We start from the raw sequence: 17,162 nt of genomic DNA, 5'->3' as shown, positions 1-17,162 counted from the left end.
CAGATTAAGGAGGGGATTCTTCGCAAAGCGCAAGATCTCAACGGAGTGCAGTTTCGTGGGCACCAGCCCGCTCTCTTTCAAGATTTGGCGGCCTCTACTCAAACGTAGCTTCAAGTCTATTACTACCTACTAACGGGAACAAGGCATCCCCTACTCGTGGGGGCACCAGTTTCGTATCATCTTTAAGTTCAACTGTAAACTTCTGCAGATCCGCTCATTGGAGGCAGCTTATGAGGCGCTAGGTTTGGAGAGGTCTGATGCTCAGGCTGGATCAACTGGGTCACCTCGGCAACGCAGGCGCTCCACGGAATGGCAGAGAGTGGGAAAATTGTCTCAGTTGGGGAAGCATGACCTTTCTACAAGCCTTTTGGAGAGGGAGGCGGCTGTTTCCTCGGTGGCGTTGGTGACCGACAGTGAGAGTGCTCCTTGACAGCTGCTTGCCTGGCCCAGGCTGGGTTCCATAGCGGCGTGGGAAGGGGCCATGGGGGGCTAAGACTGTGACTCTTGCTCTTCTTTTCGTCCTTGGTGGGTGGTGGTGCCCTGTATCAGGGTTGATTCAAAAAGGGGGTGGTGATGAACAGAGTGTCTGAATTCAGCAGACCACTCTTACCCAGTCAAGAGATCAGGGCTTGATCCATCACCGTTATTTAGCTCACTGCAACACCCCAGTTCAGAACCTGGCTATATGCAAATTAGTCTGACCCAGTGCCTCATGGGAACAGGGCAGACCAAACTACCAAGCCAATTCTTCACCGGAAAGGAGACCAGCTTCCGGGGACCGGTTTCTGGCATTTCAGCCGTCGTCGGCCCGGCTTGCTTGAATCCTGATGGTGCAGCGAGCAAGGGACTCATGTCTGAGTATACCCTGCCACACTTGTGGTGGCCATAAACGATTCAAAAAGAGGGTGGTGATGAACAGAGTGTCTGAATTAAGCAGACCACTCTTACCCAGTCAAGAGATCAGGGCTTGATCCATCACCGTTATTTAGCTCACTGCATCACCCAAGTTCAGAACCTGGCTATATGCAAATTAGTCTGACCGAGTGCCTCATGGGAACAGGGCAGACCAAACTACCAAGCCAATTCTTCACCGGAAAGGAGACAAGCTTCAGGGGACCGGTTTCTGGCATTTCAGCCGTCGTCGGCCCGGCTTGCTTGAATCCTGGTGGTGCAGTGAGCAAGGGACTCGTGTCTGAGTATACCCTGCCACACTTGTGGGGGCCAAAAACGATTCAAAAAGGAGGTGGTGATGAACAGGGTTGGGCAAGGTTCCAGAATGGCGCCATGTTTTCCTTACAGAGTGATCCTTCTGACGGACATTAGTCACTTCACAAGACTTTTCCTACCTTTCTTCTTTTCTGTGGTTCAGTCCTTTTGTGGGGATGTTGGGGGTGGGTTTAGGGAAGGGGGTTGTTTTTGGGGCTCCGCATCAGTTCTCCAGGTGGCTAGGTTTAGGTTGGGTCCGCTGTTCGCTTCCGGCGCTTCCCTCAGTGCTCCTGTCCTAGATAATCGAGCTAGCGCTTCCCTCCCCCTTAGAGATTATGGGTAGAGATCTGAATATTGTAAGCCTGAATGTTCGGGCCTAAATAACCCTGTTAAGCGCGCAGCCATCCTTTCTCTGTTGGAGAATGCAGACGGTGATGTGTGTCTGCTGCAAGAGACCCATCTCCTCCCCAAAGATACTAGGAGGATGAAAGACAGGCAGTTCCGTGTGCAGCTATAGTCCTCGGAACCCAGCGAAGAAACATGGGGGGTGGCTATTCTCTTTAGTGCTCGGGCGCATTGCAAGATCCTATACCAAGTTGTTATTGGAGGGCGGTTTTTGGCTGTCCGGGTTCAATGGGGGGACACACATTTGACAGTGGGCTCACTGTATGCGCCAAACGAACACCAAGTGCCCTTCCTGAAGGCGACTCTCTCCGAAGTGCTAGCGTCCCCAGATAGGTTTGTGCTGGTGGGAGGCGACCTAAATATAGTAATGGACTCGGGGCTGGGTAGTTCCGCTGCGCGCTCACACCAGGTGGGGGGAGGCAATGGTTGCAAGACGGTGGGCTGCATGATGTGTGGCGTGCTCAACATCCCCTTGATCGGGATTATACGTATTACTCTTCAGCTCATAAAACGTATGCGCGTTTAGATCACTTTTTGGCTACAACCTCTCTCTTGCCCCATTTGTCCGCAGCAACTATCACCCCGCGCTCTTTGTCAGACCATGCACTTATTTCAGTTCAGCTTACCTGTAGTGGGCAGCGGCCACCGTTGTCTGGCGAGCGTCTCCGAGATTTTCTCCTCCACTCGGAGTCTGCAGTCACTCGCATTAGGGACGCTATCACCCAGTACTTCGCCACCAATGATCAAGATGGTATGTCATTAGAGTCCATATGGGAGGCCCTCAAGCTGGTGGTTCGAGGAGAGTTTATTGCGCGGTCTGCGACATATTCTCAGGTGCGTAGGGAGAAGCGCGCGGAGCTAGAGAAGGAGGTGGGTGACCTGGAGGCGATCCATAAGAGGACAGGGGCTCCACGTGTATGGAGGGAGTTGGAAACGAAGAGATGCATGCTAAAGCACCTTGACCTGGACCGAGCGGAATATGCCCTTTTGCGCTTGCCCCACAATTTTTATTTTAGCGTGGACAAAGGGGACCGGATGCTGGCACACAGGTTGAGGACGTGAGCGCAGTAGTCAGCCATCCAATCCATAAGGGATTCTCAAGCAGTGGAAAATACTACCGATTCCCTCATTGTAGACTCCTTTAGTCAGTTTCATCAAACTTTATATCAGGGGAGCCTTCGGACTCCGAGTGGAAAGCTGCTTACCTGGCATCTTGCGGCGTTACGCCTCTTCTTAAGGTCTCAGCGGAGGCTCTGGATGCTGAGATATGTATTGAGGAAGTCATATCTGCGATTGCGCGTCTGAAACTGGCCAAATCCCCGGGCCGGATGGCTTCTCGGCCATCTTTTAGAAGACGTTTTGTATGGAGCTGGCTCCTTCTTTTTTAACGCACCTTTTTAATTCCTTTCTAGAGGTGGGGGAGGTGACCCCCTCCATGTCGGAGACTGCTAACAGTTATCCTAAAGCCCGGGAAGGACCCTGCGAAGTGTGGATCGTATTGCCCGATCTTGCTCCTTAACATTGACGCCAAGCTCTTCGCCAGCATCTTGGACGCGGGACTCTGCCAGTTGATGGACGGCATCATAGATCCGGCCCAGGCAGGATTTATTCCGACACGACAGGGGGGAGATAATACTAAAAGACTTTTGCACCTCACGGATTTAGTCCATCATTCTCGCGCGCAGGCCCTTTTCTTATCTATAGATGCAGAGAAGGCCTTCAACCGTGTTGATTGGAAATATCTGTTTGCTGTATTGAAGATCTTCCGTTTGGGAGATAACTACGTGCGATGGGTCAGCTGTCTATATGTGGCCCCGAAGGCGGCGGTACGGGTGAATGGATGCAGATCTACTCTTTTTCCTATCACTAGAGGGATGCGGCAGGGGTGCCCCATGTCCCCGCTGCTCTTTGCGCTTTATATGGAGACCTTTGCTCAGCAGGTAGCGGAGATTCGGTTTGGTGCGGATATGCACAAAATCAGTTTGTACGCGGATGACATGATTCTCTCGCTTATGCAGCCCCATTATTCCTTGCGGACCAGTCGGCAGAACTACACGATTTTGGTAAGGTATCGGGATTTAAAATTAACTTCTACAAATCGCAGATACTTAATGTATCGGTCCCTACAGCTGATGTATTGGATCTGCAGCAGGACTATGCCTTCCAGTGGGTTCACTCCGACACCCTGTACCTGGGAATCCGCCTTGCCCCATCTATCGCAAAGACAGCTTCCCTGGTTCGGTAGACTGGCTGCAGTTAAAATGATGGTCCTCCAGCGTATCTTGTACCTCTTTCAAATGCTCCCATTGAGCCCTCCACCGGGTTCCATTCAGAAGCTACAAGGGCTTATTAATAAGTTTTTATGTAACCACAAACGGCCACGGCTTGCCTTATCACTGATTACCGCTCCTAAGTCCAGCGGTGGGATGGGTTTCCCTTTGCTGAAAGCGTACTTTCAGGCTGCCTGCCTGCGGTTCATCCTTGAATGGAATGGACCAGACGGTAGTGGGGTGCAATATTTGGAGTAAGTTGTTGCTCCTTCAAACATAGAGCACAGGTTCTTTATCTTCCCCGGTGACGTCACCGATGTTGAAGACTTGGGACCAATTGGCGCAGCGTAAAGGCTGGACTACTTTCCCCTCCCCTATGACACCCATTGTAGAAAATCTGGACTTCCCGCCGGGTTGTGCATCCCTGATCTACCAGCGCTGGAGGGAAGAAGGTTGTAAGAGAGTGGGTTCCCTCTTTGATCTTGATGGCCTAATTCTGTTACCCCGGCTTCGTCATGACTGCTCTCTCTTAGAGTCCGATGCATTTCCTTATGCGCAAGTAGCGCATTGGGTTACTCAACCCCCTAACATTGTGGCTATGTCCCGTCCTTTGACAGCTTTCGAAAGATTGGTAGTCTGCAAGAAAGATGATCGCAAACTTATATCTGACTTGTATACTATGATCATGGGGCGTCCCAAAGCTTCACGTACAAAAGCGCAGGTTCGCTGGGAGACAGAGTTGGTGCGCCAGCTGTCGCGTAGGGAGTGGGAGCAGGTGTTCTACCGCGCACACCACACCACTGCCAACGTAGCAGGTACAGAGTCACCTATAAGGCGGTTACTTATTGGTATTATACCCCGGCTCGTATTAAAGCTTGGGATCAGAAACACTCAGGCCTGTGTTGGAGGGGATGTTGTTCAATGGGCACCTTGACACACCTTTTGTGGGACTGTCCGAAGCTAGAGCGGTATTGGAAGGTGGTCCTTGACGACCTAGACAATGCTTTTCATATCACGTTCCCTCGAGCACCTGAACATGCGCTATTGGGGCTTCCACATGTGAAATCGCATCCCTTGCTCTCGCTGAGGGGTAGACAAATTGCTCTGGCCTTGTTGGCGCCTAGTCATTCTTGCCCAGTGGGGGTCCCCAGACTCACCTGACCCGAGGGACTGGGTCTGAAGGCTGTGACATCTTTTGGCTATGGAGCAGCTATCGCTGTGTATGGACGAAAAGGGGGTGGAATACGCGGAATTGTGGGGCACATTCTTACATCTTCTATCCAGGGACTTAAGGGAGGTCACCTGTCCAAAGTATTTGCAGATTCCTCAACTTATTCCTTTGGAGCCCTGCCAAGGTGGTTTGAGTGGTTTGAGCGGTGCCACTGGGGGCTTGGGGGCCGCGGGGAGTGCAAGGGGGTAGATGAGACTGATGCGAAGGTGGGTGGTGGGCGGCGGGGGGAGGTCTGGGGGTGGGGCAAGGGGGGTTTCTTTTGTCTTTGTTGTTCTCGTTCTTATACTTAAAAGCAGTGGATTGATGTTGGTACGGGCTGCTCATCACGGCATTACATTCTTCCTCGCGGGGTCGCCCTCCGGCGTGTAGACCCGAACGCTGTGTTTAATGCTACTGGATCTTGCAGGCCTATGGATGTAGGCAGCTGAGCTGTGTCATGGGATGTTATACTGCTCAATAAAAACGATGGATTCTAAATGAGGCACTTCATCACCACTAATAGTGAATTCATCATCAGCTGATTCCCCTCGGAAAGAAAATTCACTGGCAGAATCTTTGTTGGTCCTCAGGCTCTGATGCAGTGTCAGTCTCAGAGCCATGCTCATAGGCACATTGAAAAAGAAAGCCTACAACTTGCTTGCCGTTCAACCACAATGCTTACTAACGAAACACAAAAAGCAAGACAAGAATAAACAACTCTGTCAAATTAGAACTCAACAAACTGTGGTTGTATCAAACTGCAAATAGATCTATTGACTTCTATTAACTGAAACCACTATCAATGCAAACTACACAATAAAATTCATATTCTAAAAAGACGCCCCTAACCTGTCTCAGTCAGTCAGATTTAGAATCAAGTGCACCTACTCTGCGCAGACCGAGCAAGCAGCAAAGATATCCCATTAGAAAAGAAAACAAAATAAGTTCACAGAAGACAACACAATACAGAAGTTTCACAAATTCAAATGTGAATTTGAAACACAAAAAAAGCTGAATACGTTGCAATTATTAAAACTATTGAAAAAAACATTCAGACGGGGCAATGATACTCACTTGAAGGTAACATTATAAGATAATTTCCTAACCAAACACATGCAACTACCTGCAGATCTACCAATGCGGAAACCTCAAGCAGGAGTCCATATTAAGAAAATCAAAAGATTTGCTCTACAATAAACACTGCCAACCAAACGCCAGCAACACACACACTGCTAGCCAGATTCCAGTCCACACACATGACCTGCCAAATGCCAGCTCTCAAATACTGCTAGCCAAACACCAGTTCTCGCGCACGCAGCCAGCCAAATGCCAGCGCTCTCTCCCTCTCCTCCATCTCCCTCTCCCTCACCCCTGCCTTCCTGTCCCCATCGAAAGAGTGGCCTGGAAAAAAAAAAGGCTGATCTCACTTGCCCAAGCGTCTAGTCATTACTTGATTCTCACCATGCATGTAATGATGTCATCATCGCGCTAGGTGAGGAGGTGGAAGTGCTTTCGTCACCACCCTTGGAGGGTGGTGAAGGAATTAGCTGGGGGTACACCAGCCCTTCCCCCATGGGTTGGTGCCTGGGTGAGCTTGAGCAGTCCTCAGCACCCGAGAACTGCTGCTGTGGAAGGCTCCAGCTTGTGCACAGCATCCAAGTGGTTACCCGAAAACCCCCTCCTCAAAAATACTTTCACCAACCATTTGCCAAACATTATTGGGGAATATTAAAAATGGTATTACCTCTTCTTTAGAATATCTCCTCGCAGGGAGCTTAGCTGGGTTCTTTCTACATTGAGGAACCCACCATTTATTTCATGTAGAAATTGTCTTTGTAGCATCTGTCATGGGAGGCAGATTTTATGATTGCCATTAAATCTGTGTAGGTTTTGTGAGACCCAAATCCCATCATCTCAATACTCATCCTGCCTTCCAAGTCATTAAATCTTCTTGCTGGTATCGAAAGCCCTACTTCACCGAAAAAAAGGACCTTTGCACTACTTTGGAATAGAGTTCTGAAGTTGTGTTCAGAAAAGTTGAAGGACATCAGATAACTTCTTACTTTAACTGTGGTTGTTTACAGACAAGTTTAACGACTCTCAAACATTCTATTTCTAGATGAATTGTTTAATGTATCACATTATGTTATTGTTTGTTAAATAAGAAGTCTGGAAAACTGAGACCCCAGTGAATGAGACAAAATGTTTGCGACTGCAACTGCAATGACCAGATAAGTGACTTTAAGTGGTAATTGTAAGACATTGATGTGAACGTCTGTTCATACTTATAGATTCATGTTTTCCGATTTCCGATTTCAGTTAAGATGGTGTTGTAGGGTAGGCTGCTCTTAAAATGTATATGGATAAATAGTGAATTTTTAATCATGTCAAAGGTGTTATGGGATAGGTACGCTTGTGTATATCTGTGCATGTGCATATGTGTTTATATATCTATGTATGTATATATGTATGTGTAGATATGTGTGTGTGTACATATATATATATATATATATATATATATATATATATATATATATATATAGCCACAGAAACGCCGTCTCACCTGAATAAATTCACTTTAAATGCAAATTGGGCCTCGACTTGTTGTCTTATGAACTGTTGGAGACGGCGTTTCTGTGGATTTATAGGGGTGAGACGAAACCCCGTCGAGGCCCACCATCAAAAGAAGGCGCGGGCTTATTTTCGTCAAACTTGTGGTGTGTATATATATATATATATATATATATATATATATATAGATAGATAGATATATAGATAGTTTGTTTACACTTCGGTGATGATGCAGTCCCAGTATTACAAATAACTTTTCCTTTTGGAACATATGAATATCCAAAATTACGCTTAACCGACTTGTGCATGCTAGGCAGCCACACTACTAGATGGCTTCACTTGACCTCCAGGACACATTTTCATGTTTACAAATTGCTGTGTTTGTTACCAGCTTTAGTTATGCATTATCTTCAAACCACCTTCTTTCCAAGTTGGTATGGTGATGCGTCACACAATGAATCTTCTGAAGTGCATATCCATTAGAATAACACGTTATTTAGCTTTGTTAGCATTCTTTGGGCTGTTATATGAAAAATTCTGCAGATTCCTATTGCCCTTTTTCCTCCTCTTAGTTATTGTGTAAAATCGATTTCATTTCTTTGTTTTGGTTCCTTCTTAGCCTGTATGGGGCATGAAAGAATACGCTATTTGATGCCACTGGCACCTTAGATGAACTCTTGGTGTCACATTTGGGTCTCCAACTTTGTCAAGCATCCTGTAGGTTTTCCTGGTGCCGGTGAGGAAGAATTTCTGTGTGAAAAAAAAATAGCACAAAATAACTGGGATCCTGTGTAGCACCTTGAGTTAATTTTCATGCAAGCAACCTGCTGTTGCTCACATTTGTTAGAAAGCACGCTATGTAATGTAAGTAACTTATTTTGACACTCCTACAGATACCTTTGCTGGCGAACCATTGTAATTTAAAATGTAACTGTTAATAGATTTTTTCCGCTGTCTATGCACGTCTACTCACCTTCTATTTAAGTTCAACTAGTGGTCTGAAGTATACGATGGTAGGCATTTATCATATTGTATGATCATTGAACTGTGTCCTTCGAGTGAAGGAAAACAAACTGTATTCATTTTTGAATTGTGTAAAACTGCAGTGTTAACTTTTAGTTAATTGTGTCAGCTGAGGAGAATACTTTGCTCGTCTTTGCTCTAGATGCTTGTCTACTCACCTTCCATTTAAGTACAACTAGTGGTCTGTAGTATACGATGGTAGGCATTTCTCATTTTGTACGATCAATGAACTTTGTCCTTCGAGTGAAGAAAAACAAACTGTATTCATTTTTGAATTGTGTAAAACTGTAGTGTTAACTTTTAGTTAATTTTGTCAGCTGAGAAGGCTTTATTTTCGTAATGATCAAATATGTGGATCTTCTCCATTGTCCATTGATCTGGAAGTTAAGTTCATAGTGATGTCATTTAGTGTGCATTCTAACATACACCAATTAGTTGTTTCTTTTTAAATAAAGGCCAGAACTGTTAGCCAATAATCAACCAGAAATCATTCAGCCAAGGACAAGCTCGGGAGGTAAGTGTGATATCCTTGGTAATAGCTTTTTGGAATGTTATATGCATAGTGTTGTGTCAAGGATTTTATTAGGTTCAAGGAAGTTTAATAGAGGATCAGTTGGTGATGAGGCAACTCATTTATTTAAAAAGTGCATTTTTGCTGCTCTTCAGTGACCTGAGCCGGTCAGCCATACCGCCTAAATTATGGCAGTTGAATCAGTTAAATCTGGAGGGGTCAACATTAGTGAGGGGATTGGGAACTGAACCAACTCTATGTTGCACCATAGGAATCTTGATTAACAGCCATAAGACAGATTTGATTGTCTTTATTTGTTCTTCTCCAATATAATTGTATGAACATCTTATTATAGTCTATATTGTTTTTTATATGTATATTTATTGTACATTCACTGGAATGTTTAACTCCTGTTTTTTAACCTTGTAATAAACAGTCAACTGTTCATATCATTGTTTTTGTTATTTTTTTTCCTTTGCAAATGTTTCACTAATGCTTGTGGTGGTTTCCAATACTGATTTGGTGGATACTTAAATGTTGAGTGTGTTGCTTGATAAATATAAAACCATACAGGGAAAAATACCGTTTTTATATTTAGTTGAACTAGCATCCAACTGCCATCGCAGCGGGTTGGAAACCGAGCAACATGCTGGGGGTTCCACCCGCCACATTAAGATGCGACCACCGTGTAGGTGGTCAGAAACATCCCCTTTTCCATTGCGGCTTGTACTGCAGCACAGAAAAATGCTGCAGCACAAGCCACTGTGAAAAAGGGGATGTTTTGATACATCCATGCCCCGTGAGCCAGGCACAATGTTGTGCCTGGCACACGGGGCATGGATGTTTGGCGGGCACCACAGGTGCGCCCGAGGCCTTATAGCAGAGACCCACGGGGACGGAGGGCCCTGCTAGGGGCCCCCTGAGTCCTTGTCCGACAGCCTTTACATGATGGTTGGACAGCCATGGAATGGATGAAAGGGACATCGTAGTATTTATGAAAGGGTTTACCATCATACATTGCCCGACGGACTCCTTGAACCGGTCTGCGTTTGTCAGCAGTTGAACTGACTGCATCCTAATGCGGCAGTCGCACCGCTATGTGGGATGACGGTCCGAATGTCCGACTGGCATCCTAATCAGGCCCAGGGCCATTATCAGCTTTTTAAAGCAGCAGTTAGGGTTGTTTTGTTTTCTCTTCAGAGCGGCTCAGGAGAATGGTAGGAAATACTTAAGAAGTATTTCCTACTGGAAACTCAATTAATTAAGAAGACCAGACAAGGGGGTCGTGCCCTATCACTTATAGGACCGACTCTGTGGAACAAACTTCCCATCAGTCTTAGACAAATCACCAACCACCTCTCCTTTAGGAAAACCTTAAAAACACTTCTGTTCCAAGCTTTCCTGCAGAGGCACTGAAGTCTGTTATCCAGGGCGAACAAAGCGTGGAGATACCCCTTACGGGGTCGAGTCCTGCGCAATACAAGAAATTAAAATGAATGAATAAATAAATAAATATGTGAAGCTGTGTAAGCCTTCCATGTTCAGCAACGTTCTTTCATGTTACATAACAAACTTACTCTGGGACTGCATTATTAGTTTTGAAGTAAAATTACTTGGATTTATAGGAGGAGTTTATGTGAGAGATAATAGCAGCCCTCCAGTGCAACTGATGTTCCATGTCTACCATAAATGTGATAAGGTTTTGTTTGAGACTCCAACTCTTAACTCACAGGAAGGTTATGGTGTTTTAATGAGGGCGTATTTTCCCCAAAACTACCTCTTACTGCAAGTAGGCTAAACACAATGCTTCATACATCGCTAAAAGGGAAAAGGGTAGAATTTCAGTATTTACTAGCATGAGGTGGTCTTTAATTATAACGTGAAAGATTAGAATTGTATCCAGTAACCGTTCTATTTACAGTGTTAAAGAAGATCCCTTCTGTGCTGCTTTTTTAATGGAAGGATTCTGAATGTTGATTTCAACTAAACTTGCCTGGCATCCGGTCGTAAATGAAATGTGTGGAACATGAGAATATGCTGATATCTCTAGAGTCCTAAAGATGGTCTGTAGGTAGGAGACTTCAGGAACTAACAGAACCCTCCATAAATATTGGTAACATCGTCAATTATTAAAAATAACCATGGTTAGGTCACCCTGAAACCTTATGTCAAGAGAAGGAAATGTGGTACACTTGTGCTTGATAATGAAAAGACCCATTTTGGTGGATATTGCTTGTGGCTATTGCTTGTTGGGTCATGGCGAGTTGAGCATTGGTGTCCTTGTTCTTTCTCTAGAAGGGGAAAAGTGACAAAGCCACAATGTCTTGAACTTGTCAACTTAGCCATTTAACTATAGACTTTCTTTTAGTGTAGTTCATTCATTCTTTACCATAGTGTTCCATTGCTGCAATAGCTTTAACTGGAGCAGTGTGTAGACTTTAGAGCTTAATATCTATTCATGCAGAATTTAAATAGCAAAGAGATCATGTTTTTTTTCCAAAACATAATATTCTGTTTTGGGTAATGTTTGCCAAATTTGCCAATCGCGAATGCTGTCTAACCACCACCATGTTGCTTACATAAACTGGTCTCTGTTTTGGGAACAACCTTTAATCTTTGAAAAGAGGAGGACAGAGAGCATTCTAAGATCCATTGCAACAGCCAATACGTATTTTTTTTATTTTCTCTGAACTAGAAACTGCATCCTTTCACTTTGCTACAGTAATGTCAGACTGCAGAGCCTTATCTCATCCAGTCACTGTTTCACTAGTTAAAGGTTGTTCACTGTAGTTTCGGATTGTTCCTTCTTTACTGTAGCCTGTTAATGCATTAGTCGAGCAAAAAATGCCACCATAAAATCAAGACTCACCTGTTTTTTTGAGCAGTCCTACCAAAAACCCCTCTACGTAGGCCTATTAACAAAAAAAACAAAATGCCATTAGTTTAAACACTAGCCATCATAGGGCAATTTCATTCAACTTAAGAACAGAGGCCGCTCCAGCCTAGGTAGAGCCGGGAAGCCCTCATTGAGGTTACAGATTGGACCCGCCGTAAAGCATCTCTCTGGACTGACTGCATTGCTTACAGCGGCAGCAATTTGCACTAGCACCAAAGTGCCTTTAACCTGTTAGTCCTGTTTGTTCAGTGCCTTGTTTGGGAACATTTTTAGTGATTTGATGTTGTTGATTCTACTCAGAAGTGTGGACCATGCAAATTTCCTCTTATCTGATAACTTCTAGCTGCAGATTCCTTCCCTTAGAATTTTCCCCAGGTGTTAGACTGGATTCGGCAATTTTTCGTAAACAGTATATGTGCGCAGCGTTATGAAGCATCCTTCAAATCTGAAGTGACGTGCATGGTGCCTATATAGGCGCCACACCTGAGCGTGGATGTCTGTTTATTTTTTTCAGCGCAGATCTGGAGAGAGCTACTCAAAGTCCATTTTTGGCTGACCTTTTTCTACTATTTGTTGAATATTTTGAGATTTTTCTCCTGTTGTGGTAGGATGTCAACTAGGAAGGCCAACTTTAAGCCCTGTGGCACCTGTCACTGGCAGATGTAGCTGATGGAGCCGCAACTTGTTTGCCCCTGGTGCCTCGAGGTCGACTACAACATGAAGACCTGTGTTTTCTGCCTTGCCATGCTCCCAAAGGCTTGAAAGAGTTCTTCCTCAAGCTTTTGCTGCTCCACTTCTGATGAGGTGCTAATCTTGATCCCAGTTGAGACTAATGTCCCGGGGTCGGTCACGGCCCAAGATCCTCTCGGCACTCACAGTAGTGCTCTGGTAAGGCCCACAAGCGCAAAGCGCAAGTAGAGTAAGAAGTTGAAGACGTCTTCAAGTTTGCCCCGTCCATTAGTCAGCTTATAAGATGAGATGGCATCATCATTCGCGGCCAGGCTCCGTGGCTGAGCCTAGCCGAGCTCCACGCCTCCCCGAATTTTTGGGAGCCCGCGGGCAACTCGCCCAACTTTGCGAGTTCTATGAGGTCATGCACCTCATATTTGGATAGTCCGTTCCCGCGGGTTCAGGAGGAGCTCAAACTAGAGTACAAGCGCAAGGGAAAAAAAAGTAGTGCGCTGACCCGACTCCTGCAGATTTGATTGTAAGATCCCTAGTCTTTTTGGGTGCCATTTGTAAATAATTGAGGAGGACTTTCAGAGTCTGAAATAGGGCCATGTGCAGTCTCTTCCAGCGTGGATCTCTAGCTGCCCTTTTCAAGTGTGAGCTAGAGTTCTTGCCTCTTCCCACTACTCTGACAGTTGCTACAGTAGTCCTGACAGTACCTCCCTCCAAAGGGGGGCTCCCCACTTTTGGTTTCTTTGGGTAAATTCTATGGAATCTTTTTTATCAGCCTAGGAGCGTGAATGTGAGAGAATGGTTCCCAGGACCTCTCTTCAAGGCCAAAACCCTTCCACTTAACCGAATAGAACAACTTGCCTCGAGAGAACTTTGAATCCAAAATGTGGCTTTCTTCAAATTCCTCTTCAGAATCTACTCTAGCAGGTTGAGGGAATTTTTTTAACCTGATATTTTGGGGGCTTTTCTCCAAAAGTGACACATGGAAAACTAGACGGATCTTGACCTGCTTAGGTAGTAACCTTACCACTACTGGACTGATTATTTTCTCAATTTTAAATGGGTCTAGGAAGTGGGTTTTGAATTTTCTATTCCCTTCATTTTAGATGGCGGGTTGAAAGCCAAACCTGATCTCCTTCTTTATATTCTGGACCTGCCCTCCTTCTTTTATCTGCTTGTTTTTTGTATAAAACCATTGCTTTCTGTAAATTCTCTACAGCCTTTTTATAAGACTGTTGGAGTTCCTCAACTGAATCTTTTACTGTGGGACTGATTCATCTTTTCACCTATCAATATACTGGGGTTTCTTCCTGAATTCAGAAAAAAAGGGGATGAAACCAGTGGAATCATGCACTGCACTGTTATATGCAAACTCAGTAAATCAGACCAATTTCCTTCTTGCTTCAATAAATATAATCTCAAATACTGCTCTAACTCTTGATTTACCCGTTCAGTCTGTCCATCTGTCTCTGGGTGGTAACTGGTAGAGAATCAGGCGTCCATTCCTAAACTATGCATACATTTTTTCCAAAATTTTGAGACAAACTGAGTCTCTGTCTGTAATGACTACCTGTGGTAAACCATTAGCCTTAACTATATGGTGATTAAATAACTGGACCAATTGGGAGGCTGTTGGAACACTTTTAAGCGGTACAAAGTGACTCATCTTGGAAAAGGTGGCCACCAATACCAAGACTGTGTTGAATCCTTGACTGTTTGGGAGATCCACAATTAAATCCATCGACACTGTGTGCCAATGATGTGGAGCCTTAGGTAAGTACAGCAAAAAACCCAGAGGAGACGGTCTACAAGGTTTTCCCTTTACACAAATTTCACCGTTTGATACGTACTGTCTTACTCTGGCCACCATATTAGACCACCAAAAATGCCTCAGTCAAATTCAATGTCTTCTTTGCGCCTTTGTGTCCCCCCATCAGATCATCATGACAACTTATTAAAGCCTTTTCCTGAATGTCTTCTGTGGGTAAATACAGAGCATCATCATGATGAGGGAGACTGTTCCTTATTTTCTTTCGGGGATCTTCCTTCTCCCATTCTGCTAAGTTTTCTTGCGAACAGGAATGTTGTACTTGTTTTGTGAATTCGATCTTATTTGATGGGAACAACTTGAGGGAGCCTCGGTTCTTTCTCGAAAGAGCGTCAGCCTTTCCATTCTTTGCCCCGGGCTTGTAGGTTATCACGAAATTGAATTCTGAGAAATACAATGACCAGCACAGCTGTCGTGGGGTAAGCGTTTTTGCAGATTTTAAGATCTGAAGATTGCGGTGATCGGTATATAATGTCACACAATGTTTGGCTCCCAACAAATAGTGTTGCCAGTCCTGACAAGCCTAATTCCCAGCCAACAACTCCTTGCCTGCAATGGAATAATTCATCTCCGGAGCAGGCAGCTTTGCTTCTTTCAAAAATTGAAAAGCCAATTCTGCGTCTTCAGACCACAAAAACTTTCTTCCCTTCTTTAACAATTGAGTAATGGGAGGTACCTTGGCAGAAAAATGTAGGCTAAACCGACAATAAAAATTGGCAAATCTTTGTTTCGAGGTGTGGGCCAATTCCAAACCGCGTCCACTTTAGAAGGATCCATTGCCACTCTGTCTGCAGTTAAGACGAATCCAAGGAACTCGAGTTGTTTGGCGTGGAAAGAGCATTTCTCTAACTTCATGAAGAGATGATTTTCCAGTAACTGGCTCTTACGTGCTGGACATGATCTTCCAAATTTTCAGAGAAAATCAAGATGTCATCAATGCAGACGACTGCCACTCGGTCCAAAAACTCTTGCAGCACCTCATTTACCAGATGCTGAAAAGCTGCATGGGCGTTGCTCAATCCATATGGCGTGACCTGATATTCGTAGAGGCCATATCTCGTCCGAAAGGCAGTCTTCCACTCGTCGCCTTTGGTGACTCTCGCTAGATGATAAGCACTGCTCAAATCAAATTGTGTGTAATACCCTTGACGTGATCCAACAACTGGGAAATCAACGGTAAGGGGTACCGATTTTTGAAGGTGACCTGGTTTAAGGCTCTGTAATCAATTCAGGCGTGAAGACTCCCTTACCTTCTTAGGAATGAAAAATAGTGGAGAAGAGACTGGGGATTGAGAGGGATGAATAAAACCATTCTTTAAATACTCTTCTAGATACGTTTTTAGTTATTGATTTTCAGCTTCCGTGACAGCATAGATGCGACTGCAAGGAAGAGTCTCACCTGCTTCAAGTTCAGTTTTGCAGTCATACTCCCGATGTAGCGGGAGCTTCTATGCATTGCTCTCATCAGAAACCTTGGACAGATCTCTATATTCCTCTGGAACTTCCTTCAAATCCATTACACAAATTCGATTAGTCATTTGAGCCAGTTCCGCTGCTGGGGAACTTTCAGACTTAACTGGAATCTCATGAAAGCAATGGGTTATGCTATTATCAGAGGTCATCTCTGCTGTGGCCCTCTCCCAGTTGATTCTCAAATTATGTTCAGTTAGCCACGGCAATCCAAGAATCAACAAACTGAGAGGCATCAATTAAATTAAATCTCAAATTCTCTATGACATTTTTTTGGCATACTTCAAATCACAAAAATTGCCAGTGGCACCAGAATCAATCATTACAGAAACATCCTTGATCGCGCTGGAGCCAAACTTGGCAACTAAAGTAACAGTTAAATGTGAAGCCGCTGACTGTAAGGTGTTAACAATATGTTGAGTTTCTGGAGCTGACTTGTTTTCTGTTCCCACCAGGCAACTCCTTCTACTGGTGGGATCTGTCTTTTAACCCCAAGTTGTTTTTGGGCTTCTTGAGACAGTCTTTCAAAAAATGACCTGAGGCTCCACAATATAAACATAAATTCTTTGATCTTCTCTTTTCTCGCTCATCTTTTGAGAGGGATCCTCTAATAGAACCAATTTACATCTGCTCTTCACCAGAGGAAGCCTCTGGTTTGCTAGCTTCCAAATTGAATCTATCAAATCGCAGAACAAAGGAATAAACATCCTTCTTCTTTTCTGATCTTTTTTCAAAAAGGCGATGTTCCAACTGTAAAACTAAGTCTATGAGTTCCGAAACATCTTGAGGTCTATTAGGAATTTGAGCTAATGCATTTTTAACTCGTCCTTAAGCCCACAATAGAAAATGGCCGACCTCTTGCTTTCTGGCCACTCAGTTTCCACTACTAGCTTATTTAATTGCGCTATGTAAGCAACCAAATCTCTGTTCCCTTGCTTGAGGTCCAATAAGTTGTTGTCAATGGCTTGGTTTGCAGATCTTCTGTCAAAAATTATTTTTAAAAAGCTCAAATCATAGAGGACTGGGTCATTGCAAGAGATTAACTGCATCGAGCATGCGGCAGCATCGCCTCCCAAGTAAGACAGTACGAA

At 44.6% G+C, this 17,162-nt stretch overlaps 1 protein-coding gene across 4 annotated transcripts in view; it reads left to right on the top strand.

Annotated features, from left to right (window-relative positions):
* The window catches only part of GTF2I (general transcription factor IIi), a 1,434,650-nt gene that overhangs the window by 715,108 nt on the left and 702,380 nt on the right, over positions 1-17,162 (top strand). For all 4 annotated transcript variants that reach the window (XM_086954596.1, XM_086954597.1, XM_086954594.1 and 1 more), the window contains one exon: positions 9,141-9,199. In XM_086954596.1, coding sequence (XP_086810722.1) covers positions 9,141-9,199 — 59 coding nt within the window. The remainder of the gene's footprint in view (positions 1-9,140; positions 9,200-17,162) is intronic.

The sequence above is a fragment of the Lissotriton vulgaris genome, chromosome 2_1, assembly GCF_964263255.1.
Source record: "Lissotriton vulgaris chromosome 2_1, aLisVul1.2, whole genome shotgun sequence".
Classification (NCBI taxonomy): domain Eukaryota; kingdom Metazoa; phylum Chordata; class Amphibia; order Caudata; family Salamandridae; genus Lissotriton; species Lissotriton vulgaris.
The sequence above is the reverse complement of the archived record's forward strand: the minus strand, read 5'-3'. Positions and strand labels throughout refer to the sequence as shown.